The sequence below is a fragment of the Dermacentor albipictus genome, chromosome 10 (genome assembly GCF_038994185.2).
Source record: "Dermacentor albipictus isolate Rhodes 1998 colony chromosome 10, USDA_Dalb.pri_finalv2, whole genome shotgun sequence".
Taxonomy (NCBI): Eukaryota; Metazoa; Arthropoda; class Arachnida; order Ixodida; family Ixodidae; genus Dermacentor; species Dermacentor albipictus.
The window spans coordinates 56,617,009-56,639,809 of record NC_091830.1 but is presented as its reverse complement, the minus strand read 5'-3'; the positions used below and the strand labels follow the sequence as shown (position 1 = coordinate 56,639,809).

Genomic DNA, 22,801 nt, shown 5'->3' with positions numbered 1-22,801 from the left:
CGGTGAGCGGTTGTACGACGGAAGCGGATGAAGCCATCCGAGCCTCAATGGCGTCGATGCGATCAGCGAGAGCTCCCAGGCCCCTGTTGGGGTCTCCGAGTGTAACCTGAATTTTAAGAACGTTATTGGTGAGACAACTGAAGCTAAGAGCGACCTTTTTGAGGCCGTCTGCCAGCCCAATGAGAATTTGCTTAATCTCGCTGACTCCTGCAGACAATGCTCCCGATTCACCTGTTTGTTTTACGACTGCTCTGCGTTTGGAGGACGTCGCAGTAGCGTCTACTGGCGTTGGGATTGGAGTCTCTGTGGCCCTGCCTGGCGCACCGTTTTCCGACGCATTCGAAACGAGTTTCCGAATCTGTGCCATTTCGTTAACTAGCCTCTTGACCGTGCTCTTGAGGTCGCCGTTCTCTTCGCGTAAGCGAATGATTTCCGCGTCCCTAGCGTGCTCTGGGTGTGGGTTGCTAAGAGGTGCCTGAGTAGCTTCTATATTAGCACCGGCATTGGGACGTGCCAGATCGGCCCAAAGGAGGGTCGGCTGCTTCTCCAAACGTGCGAAGGCGCGCTGAGGTCCAGATGATTGCTGAGTTCTGCAACCCGGGCGGACCTTGGAACTGGATCTGGATCGGACTCGGGACCTTCACATCGACCTGGCCCTGGAGATGGAGCGGCTCCTGGTGCGACCCCTGGAGCAGCCACGAGACCTAGATCTCCCCCTGCACCGGGAGCGACTGCGACCGTATTGGTGTTCAGGCGCTGCTTGCCGGGCGTGATTGACGCCCTCTATGGGCGGGAAATGCTCGGCGTTGAGGAACGGGAGCGTTCCCTCCGTCTTCGCCTGACGAGATATGGCGTCTGAAATTGTCGTTTGCGCTAATTGGCGGCGGTAAGGTGGTCGCTAGCACATAGCTTGCATTTGAGATCGCACCTATGCTGGGCGTCGGGGTTTGCGTCTCCGCATCCTCTGTCGATGGGGTCGTTGGGCGAAGGTTAGACGTCGGAGCGGTGCCCGAGTCTGCTGCAGCTGTAACACACGTCTTGGTTGCGAAATAAAGAGCACCTGACGATAGTTCCGCCGTAGGAGACAAAATTCGGCACCCGGTACCCCTCGAGGAGGACCACCACGGTGCCGGTGTTCTTGATTCTTTTGGCGCCCAGCGCCGTGGGATTTCTCGGGTAGACGAGTTTTTTATCGATCGCCGCGGGCCCTTCCGGCAAGGAAGATGCTTCGGATGACGCCCTTGCACGTGTAGTGCGGGGCGGCCTCGTGAGGGCTCACCTCGAAACGTTGACCAGTGATGGAGATGCCCTCGATGCCGGCGTAGCGTGCAGCGTTGTCCCTGTTTGGTGTGCTGATCACCATTATGTTTTGTTGAAAGATGGGACACATTGTATCGGTGTCTCGCCACGCCAAATCGAGACCGACAGCCTGCCATATGGCATAGGCGACTGCGGTAGGTCCACACTTGCTGATACACAGGCCTCCCCTGGGCCGCACGACGATCTTTGCCTCTTCCTTTGACATCGGAGGCATCCTGGCCCCTCGAAAGATCTTGCTCCTAATGCCCGCCCGGTCAAAGAACACCATAGTAATACTGTGAAAGGCAAAACTAGCTTTTTTTGGGCGAACCTTTGCCCACAATACAGGCTATACTTAAAGCACAACAAGAGCGGCGAACACAGTCGGCGATCGTCGAAAATCTCAACGGGTCATGCGCGTCGGCTTTTATACATCAATCGTCGTGTGTTCCAGATTAAGCTCTGGGACCCGCGTGTCTTCCACAATGTTCTACATTATTCGCGTCGCGCACGCATGCAATCCGTTTTCACAAGGTTCGGTCTCAGACAGCGAATGGAACCATCCATAACAATCCAGAAACTTCCGGTACATGCAGGCGCGTCCTGCACCGTGCGATAGCATTTGTTAGGCGGTGAAACGTGTCGCCCGATAAAGAAAACTACACGTGTCAATACCCCTCTCTTAAAAACCATCGACGCGATGTTGCAAACAAACGAAAGTAATAAAGAAAATCACTCGTAGCAAAGAAAACAAGAAAATAAGGAAGTTCGTCAGCGTGCGTAAAAGAACTTCAGACGCACTACGTGGACAACTTCAGATCGTGCCCGGCGCCGCTGTGACTGCGAAATGCTGTCTGGCACGACCTCATAGTCCAGATCACCAACACGTCGGATGATCTTGTAGGGTCCGAAATAACGTCGCAATAGTTTCTCAGTGAGTCCTCGTCGAAGTATTGGGGTCCAAACCCAAACACGGTCACCGAGCTAGTACTCGACGAAGCGTCGTCGAAGGTTGTAGTGTCGGCAGTCGGTACGTTGCTGATTCTTCATCCTTAGGTGGGCGAGCTGTCGGGCTTCTCCGGCGCGCTGGAGATGGGCAGCGAAGTCAGGATTCTCCTCCTCAGGGACGTGCGGCAGCATGTCGTCGAGCTTCGTCACCGGGTCCCTGCCGTAAACCAGCTTTAACGGCGTGATCTTTGTTGTTTCTTGCACCGCCATGTTGTAAGCGAAGTTTACGTACGGCAGGACGGCATCCCAGGTCTTGTGTTCAACGTGGACGTACAGTGCTAGCATGTCGGCGAGGGTTTTATTCAGGCGCTCCGTAAGAACATTCGTCTGTGGATGGTAGGCAGTTGCCCTCCTGTGCCTTGTCTGACTGTACTGAAGAACGACTTGGGTGAGCTCCGCTGTAAAGGTCGTTCCACTGTCGGAGATGAGGACTTCTGGGGCGCCATGTCGCAGTGGAACGCTTTCGATTCAACATTTTGGCACTTCGGCTGCGCTGCCTTTCGGCAGAGCTTTAGTTACAGCGAAGCGGGTGAGGTAGTCCGTCGCCACGATGATCCACTTATTTACGGACGTAGACGTCGGAATCGGTCCCTTGAAGTCCATCCCGATCTGCTGAAAAGGTCGGCAAGGAGGCTTGACCGACTGTAGTAATCCGGCTGGCCTTGTGGGTGGTGTCTAGCGTCGCTGACAGTCTCGGCATGTCTTGACGTAACGGGCAACATTGGCGATTAGACGCGGTCAGTAATATCATTTTAGAGCGCAGCTCTTTGGCGTCCGTTCCGGGGTTTCGCGTCGCCGTCGGCGTTGTCGTCAGCCTCGTAACCAGCTCCGCCCCCCTTTCATCCCCCCAGCGCTAGCAGTGACCGACTGATACCGCTGGATGCCGCTGACGCCGCTAGAGAGTCAAGATAACGTGACTGCATAGAACACCGTCGCCGCCATGCAGAAAGAGGAGGAAAGGGTTCCCCCCCCCCCCTGTTCTTGTGTGGCGGATAGGGTGCTCTTCAGTTGCCGACGCGCCGGTTATTTCACGTAGGCCCCGGCACGTCGACGAATACGTGACCACCTTCCCACGGCTAGACCTGGTTCTTAGCGCTGCGGAAGCGAGGGTATCATATTGTTTGTGTCGGCATCGGCGGCGTTGTCCCTGAAACCAACTCCACAGCTGGGGTTGACTCACTATCGGCGTCAGCGGCATCAGTCAGTCGCTGCTATCTCTTCCCTCCTCCCTTTATCGTGTTGTTCGCTTGCTGCGCCCGCTTCTGCCCCCATCGTTTGCGGCTGGGTGTACACGCCGCCCCCCTCCCCCCTCTTCCTGCGAGTCTCCGGTTGTCAAAGCGCCGGCTCGAACTTAATTCCTTTCTTCGCTCCTCCTCCAATGCAACCCCTGTGCGGTGGTACCAAGTCGAACATATATCAGTCTATTTCTCCGAGCACAAAGCTTCCTTCATGACTGTCAAGAACTGTTAGTGGAGTCTTTGTTAAAGGAATACGTGTGAAAAATAAAAAAAAAAATTCTGTGATAGCGCATACATGTGTTGCTCGATTTCTTTGCCTCAATCTATCGAAAAGGTGAAACAGCTTATTTGCTGCGCTCAAATTTCGCATTAGAAAGTAACGTAATCGTCGCTAATTTTTTGTATCCTCGTTAGCGTCCGGGAGAAGTCCAGGTGCCGAGCGGTCTGATCGTTACGTAGGGCGCGCAGTACTTCTGGACGCAGCGCCGACGAAACAACAAGAATGTAGTTGGCGCGTACTGGTGAGAAGTTCTTCACGAGTAGCTTGTTTTGAAGCATGAAGGAAGATAATCCGCGCTTAAATGCCTTGGGGACAACGTCGGTGTGCCCTCCCAAATATTCGACGAGGGATTTTGCTATGGGTCTGCTCGTTGCTGCTCAGCGAAGTCTTCCACCCTTATCATTCCAAGAAAGGCATCGTCATTCTCGTCATCTTGCGGAGGAGGATCAATGGGGGCGCGTTGTAGGCAATCGGCATCGGAGCGTTTTCGTCCGGACTTGTAGGTTACAGTGATGTCGTATTCTTGTAATCTGAGGCGCCACCGCGGCAGTCGTCCTGAAGGATCCTCTATATTCGCTAGGCAACACAACGCTTGATGGTCGCTGACGACTTTGAATGCCCTGCCGTAAAGATGAAGGCGAAATTTAGCTGTAGCCCAAACGATGGCGAGGCATTCCTTTTCGGTCGTAGAATAGTTGCCTTCCACTTTTGACAGTGAGCGGCTAGCGTAACTATCGCCTGTTCGACTCCGTTTCTCCTCTGGAGCAGAACGGTACCAAGGCCTAGGCTGGACGTCAGTATGGATTTCTGTATCGGCGTACTCGTCGAAATGCGCAAGTACCGGCGGCGACTGCATGCGTTATTTGAGTTCTTCAAATGCCTCAGCCTGCGGCGTGTCCCACTTGAACTCAACATTATATTTAGTTAGACGTGTCAACGGCTCAGCGATGCGTGAAAAGTTTTTGACAAAGCGCCTGTTGTATGCACACATGCCAAGGAATCTACGCACTGCCTTCTTGTAGATGATTTGCAGGAACGCTGGGATGACAGCTGTCTTTTGCGGGCCTGGACGGACACCAGATCTGCTGATTACGTGGCCTCGGAACAGAACCTCATCGTAAGCGAAGCGGCATTTTTCCGGCGTCAGAGTACGCCCTGATGACTTGATGGCCTCTAGTACTGTCGGAAGCCGCCTGAGGTAATCGTAGAAATTTCCGGCGAAGATGACGACGTCATCCAAGTAAACGAGACAGGTCTGCCACTTCAACCCTGCTAATACCGTGTCCATCACCGCTGAAACGTTGCAGGCGCCGAGCACAGTACGATTGGCATAACCTTGAACTCGTAGAGACCAGAGGTTATGAAGGCCGTTTTTTCGCTATCTCTTTCGTCGACTTTTTTTTCCCAATAGCCAGACTTGAGGTCCATCGAGGAGAAGTATTTAGCGTTGCAGAGCCGATCCATTGCGTCGTCTATTCGTGGGAGGGGTTATACGTCCTTCTTCGTGATCTTGTTCAGACGACGATAATCAACGCAGGAACGTAGGGTTGCGTCCTTTTTCTTCACCAAGACTACAGGAGATGCCCACGGACTTTTGGACGGCTGGATGATGTCGCGCAGCATTTGGTCGATTTGGTGCCTTAGAGCCTCAAGTTCTCACGTAGAAACTCGATGACGGCTCTGGCGAAGTGGTTGAGCACACTCTTCGGTTATTATACGATGCTTTGCGACTGGCATTTGTCGAGTCCTTGGTGACGTCGAAAAGCACTCTTTGTATCGTCGAAGTAAGCTCCTCAGCTGATGTTGCTTAATCATGGGGAGACTTGGATTTATGTCGGTCTGCTTCTGGACCTACAGTCGTCGGGTACGTGCTGCAGAATCCGAGAGGACAAACGCATTGCTCGTTTCCAGAATATCCTCGATGTATGCGATCGTCGTGCCCTTGTTGATATGCTTGAACTCCTGGCTGAAGTTTGTTAGCAACACTTTCGTGTTTTCTTCGTACAGTCGAGCGATTCCTTTAGCGACGCAAATTTCACGGCCGAGCAGTAGACGCTGGTCGCCTTCTATGACGCCTTATACGTCAGCGGGTATTGCGGTGGCGACCGAAATAACAATGCTCGAGCGAGGCGGGATGCTCACTTGATCTTCCAGAACACTCAAGGCATGGTGACTACGAGAACTCACCGGCGGTATCGCTTCTTCTTCCGACAGCGCCATTGATTTGGACTTCAGGTCTCTGATTGCGCGTGTTGGTTCAGGAAATCCATGCCGAGGTTGACGTCTCGTGAACCCTGTTAAAGGATAATTAAGGTGGCAAGTTAAGTCCGGTCATGAACGCTTATTCTTGCCGCCCAGATTCTAGTCGGCGTAATGAGGTGTCCTCCAGCGGTTCAAATTTGAGGGCCTTTATGCAGTTTTAATTTTCTTCAATCGGGCGGAGATTTGTCGATTCATTACGGAGTTATCGGCATCTGTGTGCACACGGGCGGTAACTGCGTGGCCGTCGAGAAGCACGTCGAGGTCGGTGGTTCTTTGTCTGGCGTTGCAGTTAGGTCTTGGCGTCGGATCACTGGTGCGTCGTGTTGATCTGAAGCTGGAACGTCGCGTCGTCAGGTCGTCTTTCGTCGTCGTATTCTTTGCTTCCAAACTTCGTCGGAACGGTGGCGTGTCGATATGTCATCGAGGTAGTTTCTTCGGTGTCTTCGTCGGTCGCGGAGGATCTTCGTCAGTTCGACGAACAGCAACCACACCTCCATCGGTTGCTGCTTGTAGTTTTCTCGATATCGAGACGCTGTCCGGGCCCGGGCTGGGTCAGTCTATGGTCGGCACTGCGGCGACAGGTAGCGGCCTGGTGATGGCGAACGCGACGGTCATCGAGAGCTCCACTGAGTAGCGGAGAGGTAGTCGGTGTTATCGCGAGGGCTTTCACCTTCCTGCGGGCGCGGAGGGTTGACGGCGAAACCTCGCTGTCCCATTTCCCGGTATGGGCATAGTCTATAGACGTGACCCGCTTCTCCGCAGTGGTAGCAGAGCGGGTGGTGGTCAGGACCGCGCCAAACGTCTGTATTGCTCGGGTAGCTGCGCTGGGCGACGGGTGGGCGTGCTGGTGTCGGCGGTGGTGGACGACGGAAATGTGGCGTTACGGGGCCCTGGCGCCGTCTTGGAGGGGGACCTTGACGGCTGGCGACGGCGGCTTATTTCATCGCTTGCGTCTGAGGCTGCGGCGATTTAGAGGCTACTCCGAGTTGTTGTTGGAGCAGCTCACCTACGGCGTCGGCGATCGAAGCCACTTGGGGCTGTGATGATGGGAACAGTTTCTGTATCTCCTCCCGCACGACCGCTCGGATAGTCTCACGCAGGTCGTCGGTGGCCAGTGATTAAACTCCGGCGTAGTTTGTCGAGCTCGTGCGGCCGTCGAATTGCCGGTTTCCCACCTCGAGTGTCTTCTCAATGCTGTGGCCTCGCGAAGAAACTCGTCGACGGTCTTCAGTGAGCTTCATAACATTTCGGCAAAAAGTTCCTCCTTCACACCTCGCATGAATAAGCGGACTTTCTTCGCCTCGGGAATTTCATGGTCGGCGTGGCTGAATAGACGGCTCATTTCCTCCGTGAAAAGCGCGGTTGTCTCATTAGGTAGCTGCACCCGGGTTTCTAATAGCGCTTGGGCTCGTTCTCGGCATACGACGCTTGCGAATGTCTGCAGGAAGCCGCTTCGGAACAGGTCTTAGGTTGTTAACGTGGCTTCTCGGTTCTCAAACAACGTCCTGGCCGCGTCTTCTAATGCGAAGAAGACATGTCGCAGTTTGTCGTCGTTGTTCAAGTTAAATGTAGCGACTCTCTCATACGTCTCAAGCCAGCTTTCCGGGTCCTCGAACGTTCAACCGCGGAACGTCGGAGGCTCCCTGGGCTGCTGCAGCACGAAGGGGGACGCTGGGGCTGTCATTGGGGTGGACTTGGTGGCGATCTTCCTTGTCGTCTCCGGCTAAAGTCCGTGCTCCGGGGGCAGTCCTCTTAGCCTGCGGCTACCTGTCTGGTTCTTGGCGACGTTGGTGTTGTCTTCCGCGTGCGGGCTTGGGTCACGGCTTTGTGGGGCGTCCGGTACATAAGCGCAAAGCACCTCCACCAGATGTCACGTGGTCGCGACGTCAAAGGACACAGTAGCCATACTGTGAAAGGCAAAACTAGCTTTTATTGGGCAAACCTGTGCCCACAAAAAAGGATACGCTTAAACCACAACGAGAGCGGTGAACACAATCGGCGATCGTCGAAAATCTCGTCAACGGGTCATGCGCGTCGGCTTTTATACATCAATCGTCGAATATTGCAGACTAATCACTGGGACCCGCGTCTCTTCTACAAAGTTCTACATTATTCGCGTCGGGCACGCATGCAATCAGTTTTCACAAGGTTCGGTCACAGATAGCGGATGGAGCCATCGATAACCTTCCAGAAACTTCCGGTACAAGCAGGCGCGTCCTGCGCCGTGCGATAGCGTTTGTTAGGCGGTGAAACGTGCCACTCGATAAAGGCAAGTACACGTGTCAATGCCCCCCTCTCAAAAAGCATCGACCCGATGCTGCAGACAAAGGAAAGATTTTAAGAAAAGCACTCGTAGCAAAGAAAACAACACTATATGGAAGTTCGTCAGCGTGCGTAAAAGAGCTTCAGACGCACTACGTGGACCACTTCAGATCGTGCCCGGCGCCGCTGTGACAGCGAAATGCCGTCTGGCACGACCTCATAGCCCAGTTCACCAACACGTCGGATGATCTTGTAGGGTCCGGAATAACGTCGAAATAGTTTCTCAGTGAGTCTTCATCGACGTACTGGCGTCCAAACCCAAACACGGTCACGGAACTGGTACTCGACGAAGCGTCGTCGGAGGTTGCAGAGCACCCGCATCTTTTCTGCAAAATTCTATATTATTCGTGTCAAGCGCGCATGCAATCAGTTTTCACGAGGTTCGGTCACAGACAGCGGATGGAACCATCGATAACATTCCAGAAACTTCCGATACATGCAGGCGTGTCCTGCGCCATGCGATAACATTTATTAGGCGGTGAAATGTGTCACGTGATAAAAACAAGTACACGTGTCACTATGGCACATCGAGCTCCTGCGCTGAAAGAAAAGGGTTAGAAACCAACCATGCTACGACTGCGCAACTGCTCCCTAGTGCAAGCGGGTTTCAATTCGTCAGGCACAGCAATCAGTTCAAATCGAGAAGCGCCGGTGTAGCCCTATGCAAGGAAGTTCTCATTCGTCATTTCACATTCGAATACGTGGCGCTACGTATGTCGCCCCACGTGGATGACACGTTAGTGCACAACAGTGTGGGAGACGCCTGCACGTTTCACGTAGTGTAGAACCGGCAAAACATTGTTGTCGCCGATGTCTGCGTAAGCCTTGGAGCCAACAACGAGATGGTGTAGCATTTCATGTCAATGAACCTAATAGCTTGCAGGAATACTGTGCTCATACGTCGCTACGACAACGCTATAGGAGGACACATGCCGGGACTTCTACATCGACCTCTCCAAACCCCAAAGTGCATAGTTTTCTGAATATATGAGGAATACGTCTGGCGCCGAACGGGCGTCCTTCGTCAAGGTACCCATGGCCATGACCGCTGGTGGGCTGGATCAAATTTTTGCCCGAATAATCAGATACTCTGTGCCCCACACGTATGTATCGTAGATTTCAATATATCAGCCTCTGCTCGTCGCCGTAAGTGACAGACGAGAAGATGATACTCAGCTATTTACTATTGGACTATCAAACTGTAGCACACTTCGTTCTGAGCTGTACAAATGTCTAGAACATATACCGGGTTCTTCAGCGAATACTTTCAAATAAAAAAAAAATGACCCTGGCAGATAACCAAATTGTAGTGGACGAGTTGGTCTCCACAAAGAGGAGCGCATTCCTTGCACAAAAACTAAAATGATTACCTACTAATTATAAAAACGCTAATTAAGTTTTCAGCCACCTAGGCTGTGGCGAATATTGTAATACAGAATTTTAGCTGTGTAAATCGTAATAGCAATCCACTTGGAAGGAATTCGCAGGATGAGATATAAGTTTCCGAGCTTGCCGAGAAATTCATTACCGTTTCAGTTACTTTTGTGCTTCAATGCATAAAACGACGTTTTGTTCATAAAGTAAGTTGAACGACAGGGCATTTTTACTAGAACTTTGACAGCCTATATCTCGTAAATGGTGTCATCCACACACTAATTTTCAAGTGGCTTTTTTTTTACAGTTTCACGCGCTACGATTTGTAGATAGCGAATTATATCTAGAGGCGTACGGTGAGGGGCTAGTTGGTATGACATTATGGGAACAAAGAAAAACTGCGCAAACAAAGGACAATTATACCATTAGGTAATTCCTAAATTAGCTAATCAGTGCATTATCCTTAATTAGCTTATTGTGCACTTCAATATTTTGTGTAAGCGTTGTACGCCCCTTCGAGCTGACCAGCTCCTGAACTAGAATTGCGCTATCTGCCACAGGCAGTCTTTAAACGTTTTTGAAAATGTTCGCTGGAACAACGTGTATACCATCTACATTTATTCATATGTACAATATTGCATTTATAAATGCATATATAAACCAACAAAACGACATAAATGTCGACAATATTCTGATATTGAATATACCATCGAACCCAGTTTGTGTCTCAGTATTTACGTAATCACCAGAATTTCTCACGTGTAATCACCAGCTACGCACCACCAGTCGCGAGAAAATGTTAATCGCGTTGCCATCACCATTAATCTCCATACGCAGAATGGACCGTAAATTTTTTGACGTTGGTTTGAAGTCGTCTACCGATGTCAAGAGTAATTGCCCAAGATTCGACGGCAGACAATGCGAGAACCGTATTTGGTCCTAGAATTGATAAAGCTGTTTCTAACAGTTACTCATTTTGGAGGAAGTAGGGAAGTGAGCACCAAAACGAAGGTAAACATGTGCACCTACCTGTGGCTACTGTCGTCGTCGTCGTAGTAGTCGTAGTTGTCGTTGTAGTAGCAAGCGTCATTTTAGCGGTCCAGGGCATCTGAACTGCCAAAAAGAAGAGAAGAAAACTGTAAGACCAATCGATGCTCTTTAGAGAAACACGGCTGGAAATGTTGAACCTTGAGTCATGCAGTGCATGAAAACCTTGCGTGTTCCTTACGCCACCTTCAAAAGCTTCCTTTCGTTAGGCCGTTTCTGAACATTATGTCAGACGTCCTTAGAGCGTCGTTGCCATGAAGAATGACAGAAGGAAGCAAGTATATTCTTAAATCTCCCTTCACCCGTTCTCAGGTGAGAAATGCACTGTATAGGGAACTAGCTCTTAGGACGCGTTTGAGTTCCAAGGCATTTTACTAAGTCTCCTCCTAACGACTCAATTGAGTAACGTAAATGTCGTTGGTGAAATGCTAGTTATTGCACAAATGAAATGAAATGAAATAGGTATTAGAAAATTGGCACGTTTTTTTCCCACTTACGTTCAACGATAAGGCATGTAAAGGTACCTTGCGGATACCAATATGACGGCCCGAGGCGAAAAGGGAGCTGGTGGCTTCGGTTAAACAACGGCGTCTTCCTGTGCTCTTTCATTTGTTGGTGCTCAACTGACAGTTTCATTTACCATAAGCTTGTGTCATGATGCTTCGACAGCAATACATTGGTGAAGTAGGGCGCTGCGTCTCAGGTGCGTACTCATTATAATTCTTGCTGTGGGCTTAACTAGAGAAGCGGCACTAGTTGAACATCGAACCAAGATTCGGCAGCGGTTGAGGCAAGCAACTCCCGCTGATGTCTCGGGGGACATATACTAAATAGTTGGATGTACTTTAATTTACCGCCTCCTGCAACACGCAGCCGCTGAAGTGCACTGTACTAGATGTTAAAAGCGTGTTCAGGAGAGGCATACGCCATGCAATGGTGTGGGGTTCAAGCGTGAAAACGTCGCGCCAGCCCATGCGACAGCAAAGCCATCGCCAACATCCCTCGTTCACCCAGGACTGCGGTTATCAGTTGCACTGGTTGTGCGTGGCTCGCGTGGGCATCCAAGTTCGCGTTGTGTGTGATTTTTCCTAGTTTTTCTAATTTAGGTGAAACATTCGTTTACAGCAAACACTCGATTTTCGCCGATTTAGTTTAGCTTGAACTCCAGACTTCGATTGTGGCCGGAATATTGTAATCCACGCCTAATAATGTACTAAAGTTATGAAGTCTCTTTATTCGCTTAATTATTTGAATATTTATTCATTTTAATAACGAGTATTGCTACGTTTATTCGGGAACATGTCTTCATTTATTGACTCATTTATTGGTTTTGAATGTGCGCTCGTGTCTTTCGTGACCCCGGCAGCCGCATCTCGATGGGGGCAAACAAAAAAACACCAGCCTCCCGTGCATTGTGCGCACGTGCAAGTCATCTGTGAGAACTTTTCCGGAGGCTGCATGATAATCACGCGTGCCTCGTAATCCAGTCATGGTTTTGGTTCTAAAGCCACAGTAACCATACAATAATTGTAAGTTTCACGTAAAACAACTGCGTAATTAGTTATGTATTCCTTTTGTAAATAAGTATTGTTGCTATACAGAAAACCTTGTTCCCATGAAGAGACTTTCCATATAAATTAAGCAGCCAGATTAAATTATTTTGATTCGTTTTTTATGCTGTGCCGACCTAGCAAATCCTTTTACCCTTTCAATGAACCTGTATTTGTTGGCCAACTTTCGTGAGCTCTTAGTCCATCCTGTGTCCACAATGTTTTGTTAGAGCTACCTATCCTCTCAAGCCGCCCATTTATCTTGACCGATGTTCGTGAGTCTTGCTTCAAAACAAATATTGATCTGTACTTCTCTGACTGGCGAAACCCATGTCATTTTGCACCAGTTTGTCGGAACAAAAACGAAAGCGAAAGAATACAATTATATTAACCTGAATGAAAACGTGACCCAAACGGTATTTATTTTGTTGTTTTGGTAAGAAGCCAAAATATTTTTATCGGTTTTGGGTTCAGACGGAAAGTCGACAATCCGAAACGACCGACTCAGGCAACCTCAGCACTAGGGCGCATCCCATGGATCCGCATAAGCGCGTACCTCAGGCAGGGATAACGCAAGCGATAGCCATTGGGGCGTCCACTTATCTCAGCATGCCATCCGGTGCACTAGCAGATCGTCATCGTAGAAAAGCCCAGAGGTTATTGTTTTGTTTTCTACGGGCACAGCGCTTTGTTACCGAAGCTTCATGCTTCATTTATGTTCGTTGAACCTCGTTTCATCGGAACAGCGGCCTCGCAATTCGGTGAGTACACTCGATGACGTGCTGCTTGCGAAATCATGCTCAGCGCCTTGCGTCAATCCACTGAGCATCATCTCAGAGTTCATAATTCACTTATTGAGAAAATAAATTGAGAAACGAACCCTTTTTCGGTAGAGTGAATTTAGAGGCAGTAGGCAAAACATTTCGTTCCGACATGCCATCCTGCAATGCCTCATTTGTGATTTTACCGTGGGCTCCCAAAGCCAACCGGCCTAACGATCTATGGTTTCCAACCACGACAAGATACGCGGTTTTAAGCGCAAAATGGTATTTGCAAACGTTAGCGCGGGCACCATCCCTGCTTCCAGATTTCACGCATTTCCTCATGTTTATTGTGGCCCCTAAGTACTCCGTTTCAATATTGATATATTCTGCTTGCCCTTTATTTCAAAGTTATCGTGTGTGGGGGCTTGAGTACGTCTTTCTTTCGCTTATCTATTGGCTGGAGTATATTTATTTATTGCTTGACTGTGGCTTTAACTGACTGTTGAACGATACCATGTAATTACTCGGCCCCTAAATAAAGATCCCAATTCCCCTTATCTGTGCTAAAGATAAGTCCGAAATTTATCGCTTCGTTACCACCAAGCAGGTTAAAGAAAAACTGCTAGAGTGGATGTTCCCGTAGCCCCTTGCAAGAAAATGTGAAGCCAATGCTTGCACTTCCTCGACCTGTACTAGGGCCTTGTCGGGTGATCCCCGCTTACAGATTAAGGGATTTGGCTTTGTTATTGCAATGCTCGGCTAACTAGAAAGTAAAAGCTGGTTGTTTTCAACGAAAAAAATAGGTTCTGAATATTGATGACGTTCTTCACAACACAATATGCAGATGCAGGTTAAAGAACCCCAGGTGGTCCAAATTTTGGCGTCCCCCGCTACGGCATGCCTCATAATGAAGTTGTAGTTTTTGCACGTAAAAATGCATAATTCAACACAATATGCCAGAATAATAAGATTTCACACCAAAGCCACTAATACAGACGCAGCCTTCTGTGCCTATCATTCAGGTTTGCGCTGGGTATATAGTTTCAGCCCGGCGTAAATTCAGTCGGGCCAGAACGTCGCCCTTTGGTGAGTCGCGCTCTGGTATAGTTCATCCTGATGAGGTGGTCGAGCACGGCAAAAGGGCCATCATAGTGCGCCACTAATTTATGTGTTCGAAGACCGCGTTTCCTTGCTGGGGTCGCCAACTAGACCAAAAACCTAGCTGTACAGATGACACCGCAGCGGCAGCTGTTGTATCGTGTCTATGATTATTCATGCAAATGTAGCGTGCGTAGACGAGCAAGCCGACAAGCCTCTTTATCACGACAGGATGTCTCTGCCATAGAATTATCGCCAGTATAGACGACACAGCGAGGCTGGTGTCTAGGGTGAAACGAGACGGTGGCGCATACAGAAGAAAGAGTGGGCTGTAGCAAGTCGTTGGGTGCCATGCGGGATGCGAAGCGTGCATCATAAACAAAATAATTCCATTCTATTTCCTATGATTTGATGCGACATAAATTTTTAAGCATAAGCGTTCGGCTGCCATGTTCTGTAAGCACATGTGTTTGTGAATGGTAAAGCATGGAATGTCAGAAGGTAGGAGCTCACAAAAGTAGGAGCTTATCTGCAGTGAACTGCAGCCAGGGCCCACGGTCGCTGACTCAAACTGGAGGCTGCCCTTCCCGGGGAATTATGAAGCGAATGAAGAAAAGAGAGAGGGAAGCATTGGCTGCCGTGTCGCACTAACATATCTTGCGGTCAACAGACACCGCTATCCAGTTTTCACCCGCGGTAGCTCGTTGGAAAGGCCAGGTTGCTCAAACAGGGAGGTTGGAGGCAGCACAGGTTGGAGTTGACTGGCAGGATGTTTGTTCGCGAGTTTATGCCACATACACGTAGTGCTGTTGGCAACGTATTGTTGTCTTGTATGACGCATTTTCGCCAATACGAGCGTTCTCGAGCCCGGTACAGAGACAGCGCTGGTCCCGGGAGGATTGAGATGGGGTCATCGCGCATGAGACGTACAGCAAAACGACGAAGGCTCTATGGACCCACCATTCTTATGGATGCATCAGTTGTAGTGTAGTTGTTTTTGTAGAGTAAACCTTCGTGGACGCGAAAACAACGTGCAAGGGCAGAATATCGCGTTGCGGAAGAACATGGCTGAAACTTGGGTACTTCATCTTCTGAACCTTGAATGCATCGCTGTCGGGAAAACGAAGCAGGTGCCAGGGAAGCAAGATAGTGTAGAAACGTAGTCAGCGTCACAGTTTGTGGAACCAACTCACATACTTGAAAGGCAGTCAGCGTCAGCATGGCGCCGTCCGGCCTTTTACGACACAGCGAAATCTTACTCGTGAAATTTACTGGCCTAGCGCGCAAGCCGTCTAGATGGGTCACAAAAGTTCATGAGCCAGGAGATTGAGTGGTGGTCCGTGACAACTGTGATGTGTCGGCCGTAGAAGTACGAAGAAAGCCTTTGAACCACGATGAATGCAATTTATTTGGGAGGCAAAATATACGTCCCAAGGTCTCTTTGATAGTTCAGCGCAAGGTGGTTGAGGACCTCTTTAAAAAACTGACATCCGCTTATGAAAACAAGAATTGTGTTTAGGTAAGCGGTTCCTTAAGTGTACGAACCATCTGCGACCAGTGGTATGAAAATTAGAGGCAACCGCTCCGTCCCGAGTTGTCATACGCCTGTTCGGAACTTACACAAAACAAGAAGAGTGATATTAGCTGAAGCGAATAGTGGAAATGAGAACTTTGTCAGAGCCATGATATTTAGGACCATAATGTTCCTGGGTCATTCCTAGAGCATGTGTTAAGTTACAGTACTATCCATCACTTGATTTTCACTACTATGAGAATTATTAGATTTTAATAAATTGGATGTGCCTTAGCTCTGAATAAACCTAGTGGAGTAGCGATAGCTAAAACCCCGGCTGCACTTAGGCTTCGCTTGTAGTTAGACATGTTATTAAACTTAGTGCTGGCCTACTTCTCACCATCAATAGTGCGGCCTCATCTATGGCGGCAGTGACGCGAGCTCTCCCCTCCTATGCTCCCGTTTATCACAGCTGTGCAGCGAGGGGTGTGACGTCATAGAGAGGGCGCAACGAGCGCCCAACGGCAAGAGCGGTGGCCGCGAGTGCGTCCGGGACAAGCCGAATAATTGGAGGATCGACGGCTCTGATGTCACATCACAGTGCGACCATGGCTCAAAGTGCGGCGATGGCGAAGAGGCGAAAACCTGGCGTAATATGGCTATCGCTACAAACGGAAGAATGTCTTGAGACTGACGTTACAGCTGAAGTCAATGAGGAGTGTGCTACGGTTTTGAAAGGTGGACATGGTCATTTTCATAACTGCACTCAATCCAAATCTTCTCTAAACGCTTAAGGCATGGATGTCTTTAATCTGCAGCCCCCCTTGAACCACTCTTGTAGAAAAAAAAAGCAAGGAGTGAAATTACCATGTAATCAAGCATTGTTAACATATTTTGACAACAAAAAGACACCTACCAATGGCTGGGGTAGAAGATATCTGTAGTGGGGTGGCTGGAATTGGGTGCTTTGCTGCCGAGGGACGCGGATTTGCGAGTGGATCGCTGTTGACGTCGGCATCCGTGCCATCGACGGTGCTGCCACCACCAACTGCGGAGAAACAGGCCACAATGGGTCGCATATTGTAATATAACAAACGTTTCGGCTCCATTTGCCCTCTCTAGCCCCACGTGACTACGATGTTTGACATTTTTGCTATTGGGTCGAGCAACGACGAATGGTATTGCCTGAGAATAAATAGTTACATAATCCCTGAAGAGGAATGAAGGAAACGCTCTCAGAATTCAGGCCGTGAATCCGAGTTCGGCTTATCCAAAAAGCGACATGTGCGGTAAAGTCGAAGTCGCTCAGCCACCACTGGCACAGATGGCTTTAAATACATGATGAGAGCCTTTAGTACGGTCGCCATTGCACCGAGCGACTATCTCATTAGGACATTTTGATGAAATTGTGGTATTTCAGTTTTCAATGCCGAGGGAGTTTATTATCTAGCATAGGGACATGCAGTAATAAAGGGCCTTGTTCTGTACGCTATACGGCGAGTTCCAGATGGGCACATAAGGCAGTACTTCTAGGTAAATCGTTCTTTGTACGTAACGTATGGACTCGTGTATGCTCCGAACTTTCAATCATGGCGTATGTTCAGCTACAATATATTGCGGCAATAGTCAGTAGAACTACTCTCATAAGGCGTCGCTGTGTGTAGCCACCTTGCATATTCAAGGCAGCTGGCGTGGAATGCTTACTATGTGTGCATAAACGGCACTGAGAAGATTGCGATTCCATATAAAATATTGGGATTGATGTCACGTGAATTAATGTGCTTCAGCTGTATGAGCACCCAAGTTAAGTCTTGTCATGTTATAGCGCAAGTAGCTTTAATTGCAGCTTCAGGTTTCGACAATTCAACATCTCCTGTACGTCCAACATATTTGCAGTATACGCTGAAGCGAAGCTGGCGTGAAGCGGTTAGTCAATTCCCGTAACCTGTTCATGCTCGGCAACGTGATTTGAAGAAAGATGTTACTTACCTGCTCGGTAAATTAGTGATACGGCGAAGCCCCAACCAACATGGCTAACGTTATCCTCGCCACTGCAGATTACACTATATCCCAAATCAGGCCACTTTTAATCACGCCATCTCGAAAATTAGCCAATTTTACAAAGAGGATTTTTAGCGCCAGCCCACATACTGCGGCAAGACGCCGACCGAGTAGGCGTGGCAGTGCCGCGCAAAAAGAGCATAAAAAGTTTTGATTTGATAAAGAACTTAGGCGCTGAAAATCACATATAAGGTTCACTCATGATATTCAGGTCCTCTTGTTTTACTGCACATTTTTGTAGAGAGCAGAGCAAGCCAACGGCAGATCTGTAGGGGTTGCACAGATTGGGAGACGGTTAAAGCAATTTTGGCATAACATCGCAGTCGCAGGCATGACCGATTCGGCAACACAAGGAAAACGCCATTACTCAGGAGGTTTCGTATAGCGTGTGACCCAGCTAATGGAGGCCGTGCTGTTGTAAAAAAAAAAGGGGTGGGGGGGGGGGGGGTGGCTACAAGACACGATGATCGAACCAACAGCGTTTCATTAGTAGTCGCCCTGCGCACGCTGTTCCATTTTTCGCGTTATCTATGTTTGGCTAACTAGTCAAATTCACGCGTCCAAATATAACATACCTTCCACAAATGCGTAAGCTGCAATGTCAAATTGTGCATTGCCTTCAAAAACAACACGTTCGTCTACTTCGAACTGACTACATTTTCGCCAATTTCTTTTTTCCGTGTTTCAATGCGGTGGCGGTAAACGAAAAAGCGAAGGAAACGCTCCCAAAAAGGGTTTCAAACAACCAACGTTACTCAACGGTTGACTCGGGATCCCTCAAAAAAGCCCCAAATCGACGACGTATGCATTTGCTGGTGATACTATACTCAGGGAAAGCTTTCTTTGACATTGAGGGGAAGGCACAGCGGCGGAGGTTCCGCACATATGTTACCGTCCCAAGTAGTCCGACAGATTTTGGCAAGGGTTTTTGGGCTCAAGGAGCAGACGCTGTATCAAAGCAGATTCAACAAGCGACTCTGTTGCGATATCCTACACCCGGTAGGGATACCTCGCAAATTAAGTTGACTTCAACTCTCAGTGATGGAATTTTTTTTTTTCTTGTGTAGCTGTTTTAAACAAAGTTCTTATGTTTTTTCTTTCCAAGTTTAAACTACCGCGGATGAAGGTTCTAGACTCATTATTGGAGCGCTCTGGCTTCTGTGCGATTTGCCTCCGTAGCTTTGTCTTAATCGCCAAAGAAATTTTTTCGCGAGTATACGTGTATCGCACCGCCTATAGAGGTTCACTGACGGCCATCTAGCGGGCGCTTCCGAAAGTATTATTGCAATGTAGTGGCCGACAACCCTTTGCAACAAGGATGGGAGAAGTTAGGGGCCGCGACTTTGTCTTCCTTCCGATGTCACACCGCTGCTTCAGCGTTCACAGCTGCAGGAAAGACGCAGACTCATATAAGGTCGAACATGTGCACAGTGCAACCTTACATGAAGAAAATAATGTTTGCATACCTGCCATACGCGTCGAGCGCACAATTGTAACGAAGAACCGTTACCGAAAGTATAGCTCGTGTAAAGTAGCCACTTCGTTTTATTGACTAAGAAACTCTCTCAATCGTTATGTTGCTTAGTTTTCCCTTGCTCTAACACTGTTTGTGTACTTCAACAACAAGCACACGCCTTTCGTGCAAACTTATATCACTCCACACGGCTCGATGCTGGCGCATATTTTAGTGATCTTGCTACCGATGAATACACGATGAATACCGATGTATTCACCGAACTCGGGGTGAAATGAAAACTCGGAGTTAGCGCTGCATCGTCCTTCCAATTCTGCTGCTTACGTCGTCGTTGCCGCTGCAGTTATGCAATCTGAAATTTCCTTAGTGACCTGCCTGGAGACGTGCAAAGGTGAAGTCTTAAACTTATGACAATATTTTTCTAATATTAAGGAAGAAGGAAGCCACAGAATGCATTTAAAGGCAGAGAAGCACCGGCAAGGCCAGGTATTGTTTTATGGGTCGCAGGCATTACACTGCTACGCCGCGAAAGATAATAAGAAAGAAATCACTGCAATATGCAAATCCGAAAAGGCACTACTCGTGGCAAGTCTGCTCAAACACCATCAAGGTGTAATGACTTCACAAACACGACGACAGTTTTTCTCCAAAAATTGAAGCGCTATACAATAGGTCACACCTAACCGCAATCCTCGCCCTAAACCTGCCTGTCTTCTAAAACATTTCCAAAGCGACTATAGTATCGAAGTTATCCTCGCGTGAAAGAGTTGAAGATGTTAAAGAAGCACTGGAAAGTAAATATTAGGAAAAATCTGCAAGTGAAACGCAAATGGCTGGACGCGATGGAGGGTTTGTACCAGCTTTTAGCGTTTCACTTGATGTATGTCAACGCAACTAGGCCGTATTTCTACTCGCCTCAAATTGCGACAAACCATAGCGTTATGCAAGCCCCTGAATAACGAGGCCAGGCGAGTACGCGGTACTTGCGCATGAAGCCGCTATTAGCAATTCAACATGCGCGATAGCACGCATAACTTGGACCTAAAAACATCAATGATGAGTCAGCTGGAGCGAAGATAGGACGGGCCGTGTTAAACCACCAAAATTAGCCCTAGCAAGTCTGAGGATCTTCAACACAAACCACGATGCATTCCTACAATAATGCTTGCTAGCAGCAAGAGCAACACGGTAAGCAAGCGTCCAACGGTAGAGACGGCAAGCGCCATTCAGAACGTAGGTGAAATGCTTTTAACCCGGATGCTGCATTGCAGACAAACTCAGTCAATAATACATGGGCAGGGCGTGATCATCTTCATCGCCAACCCATGTCAACATGATGAAGTGCAACAAACACCTATATGACATAATATGCGCGATAGAAATTATTTTTCGAAGTGGTGATTCATTACTGCCATATACAGCTGCCGCTAATGAGACCTGGAGAGAAATGGTTAGAACAGTGTTACCTTAGATTTAGGGCCGCGCTAAAGAACCCCAGGTGGTCGAAATGGTGGATGCAGAGCATTATAAATATTTGAGAACTGTGTCACCGCACGTTATGGGAGATATTTGACCACATGTCCATACAACAGCTGTTTTCTTATAATTTGCCTTAAAGCTTCTGCCATCACAGACATGTGACGGCTGTCGTTTCTTTCCCTTCAAGAGCGTGAATCAAGCAGAGAAGGACGAGCGCCGAGAAGACAACGGGAGGCAGCTGCCTTCTTTCCGGAGTGAACTTAGCAATCTCGCCTCAAGGGGCCCATCCGTGGACCCGCATTACGCACCTAGTTAACAGTCATGGCTTGTTTCTGTTCCTTTTTTGCACTTGAGTCGTATATTTTCTCGTAGCCCTAACCGCTGCGCTGTGCTTCCGGAATGACCGTCACGCAGCTGTATGCTCGTAGCAGCAAACAACAGCTGAGCATTCGCCTGGTCGGTGTTTCGCGCTAACAAGTCCGCTTGTTGGCAATTTAGTGCTACAGGCTGCATGAAACCGGTTTTGCGAGAGTAGTTGTCATGTGCGCTTAATGTAGGGCTCCGCCTTCAGTTGGCATTATTTTGCAGGTGTGACGTTTCTGATTAGTGAGAAGGCTAAACACGTGCGCTGAAAATGGCGCGAAGACACATGTGAAGAAGACGACGACGCCGGATAGAGAAACAAAGTGGAGACCATCATTTGGACACTTAATGCGTGAAGCCCAAGAGAGGAGAAGAAAAAATCCATTCCCATCTGTCAAGATGGAATGGCAGGGAAAGGTGATGACAGTCAAAGCTCTCAAATTAAAAGGAACGTTCTTTTCGCTGCCATTCCATCTTCACGGAGTGGAATGGTTGTATTTTTCCTTTGCGCTGCGAGTGTGGCGTCGTTGCTCGTTCGGAGGTGCCCGGGCTCGCGGTTGTCGGTTTCTTTCGGCATCGCGGGAACGTTCTTCGCCAGTGGTTCTCTCGCGCCCGCGCCACTTGCATTCTCGTTCCTGTTCTTTCCGGCACTAATAGTACGCATGTTGTTTTTCGGGTGTACGAACTATAGTTGCCCGCTCCATCGGTAACACAGCTGTCTTTAGTGCCGATAGCTCTCCTGCTCATACACTACGATAACCTTGACGCCACGCTCATTTTCACGGCGAGCATTCTAATCAGTTCTGCATTTTCACACCTAAGCTGCCTCACTGCACCCGTACATCATCACGCAAAGCAAACAATGAAGCCGATTGTGTATTGGTATGCTAGAGCTCGCTAAGTCTCTTTCTGTTGTCGGACGCCGAAACACAATGGAAGGTTAGCCATATTCAGCTTTAACTGTAACAGTTATGTGGATACCACGCACTATTGGAATCGGTATAAGCGAAGTTCTCTGTTCTGTTTGCTTTCATTGAAGATAATTAGCGATGATGTTGAAGGTGAATACTCAATTTGTTCAGGCACTAGTTCAACACGAAAGTGGTGAGTTGATGTAAACTGTTACCTTGCAAGCAGCACTGCTGTTTTTCTGAGTAATGCTAAGTACACACAGGGGCAGGTGCTTGCCCGAGGTGTTGTTGTGCGTCATATTTTATAACATGTGAGAGGATTGAGCATGACCCGCACATAGCACATCGCATCGTGCGAAAGCTATAAACTCCATCCCTTGGTCGGGATGGAATCCATGACTTCAAGCAATGCCATAGCCTCAAAGCAAGCGCGACGCGAACAAAAGTCTTAATTTGACGTGTGGCCGCTTCCGGAGAGTGGCCCAAGACATTTCTTGCGCTTTAATGCGGTTCTGACTCCGCACGCGCGGCGTAAGTTTTCCCCTGGACAGATTTGAAGAGTCTTTTTCAGAAATAGCACACACCTGCACTATCGTACCTTGATCGTAAATGTATTCCGCTTGCCCGTAACCGTTGTTGTGTCTATAGTGGCAGCATTTCCATGACTTCCCACGTCACCTCCCCCTCCCTCTTGGTATACGAACTGCGAGTGAACAGTGGCAACGAAGTTATTCACTGATCGTTTCGCAACTGCGTCA

The 22,801-nt window shown here is 48.8% G+C and overlaps 1 protein-coding gene across 2 annotated transcripts in view; it reads right to left on the bottom strand.

The window, feature by feature from the left end:
* Nucleotides 1–22,801, bottom strand: part of LOC139050395 (uncharacterized) — a 129,443-nt gene that overhangs the window by 74,030 nt on the left and 32,612 nt on the right. Inside the window, exons 6-7 of one of the 2 annotated variants that reach the window (XM_070526693.1) lie at nt 16,672–16,803; nt 10,813–10,896 (exon numbers count right to left, since the gene is read on the bottom strand). In XM_070526693.1, coding sequence (XP_070382794.1) covers nt 10,813–10,896; nt 16,672–16,803 — 216 coding nt within the window. The remainder of the gene's footprint in view (nt 1–10,812; nt 10,897–16,671; nt 16,804–22,801) is intronic. The other variant, XM_070526695.1, reaches the window with a different exon arrangement.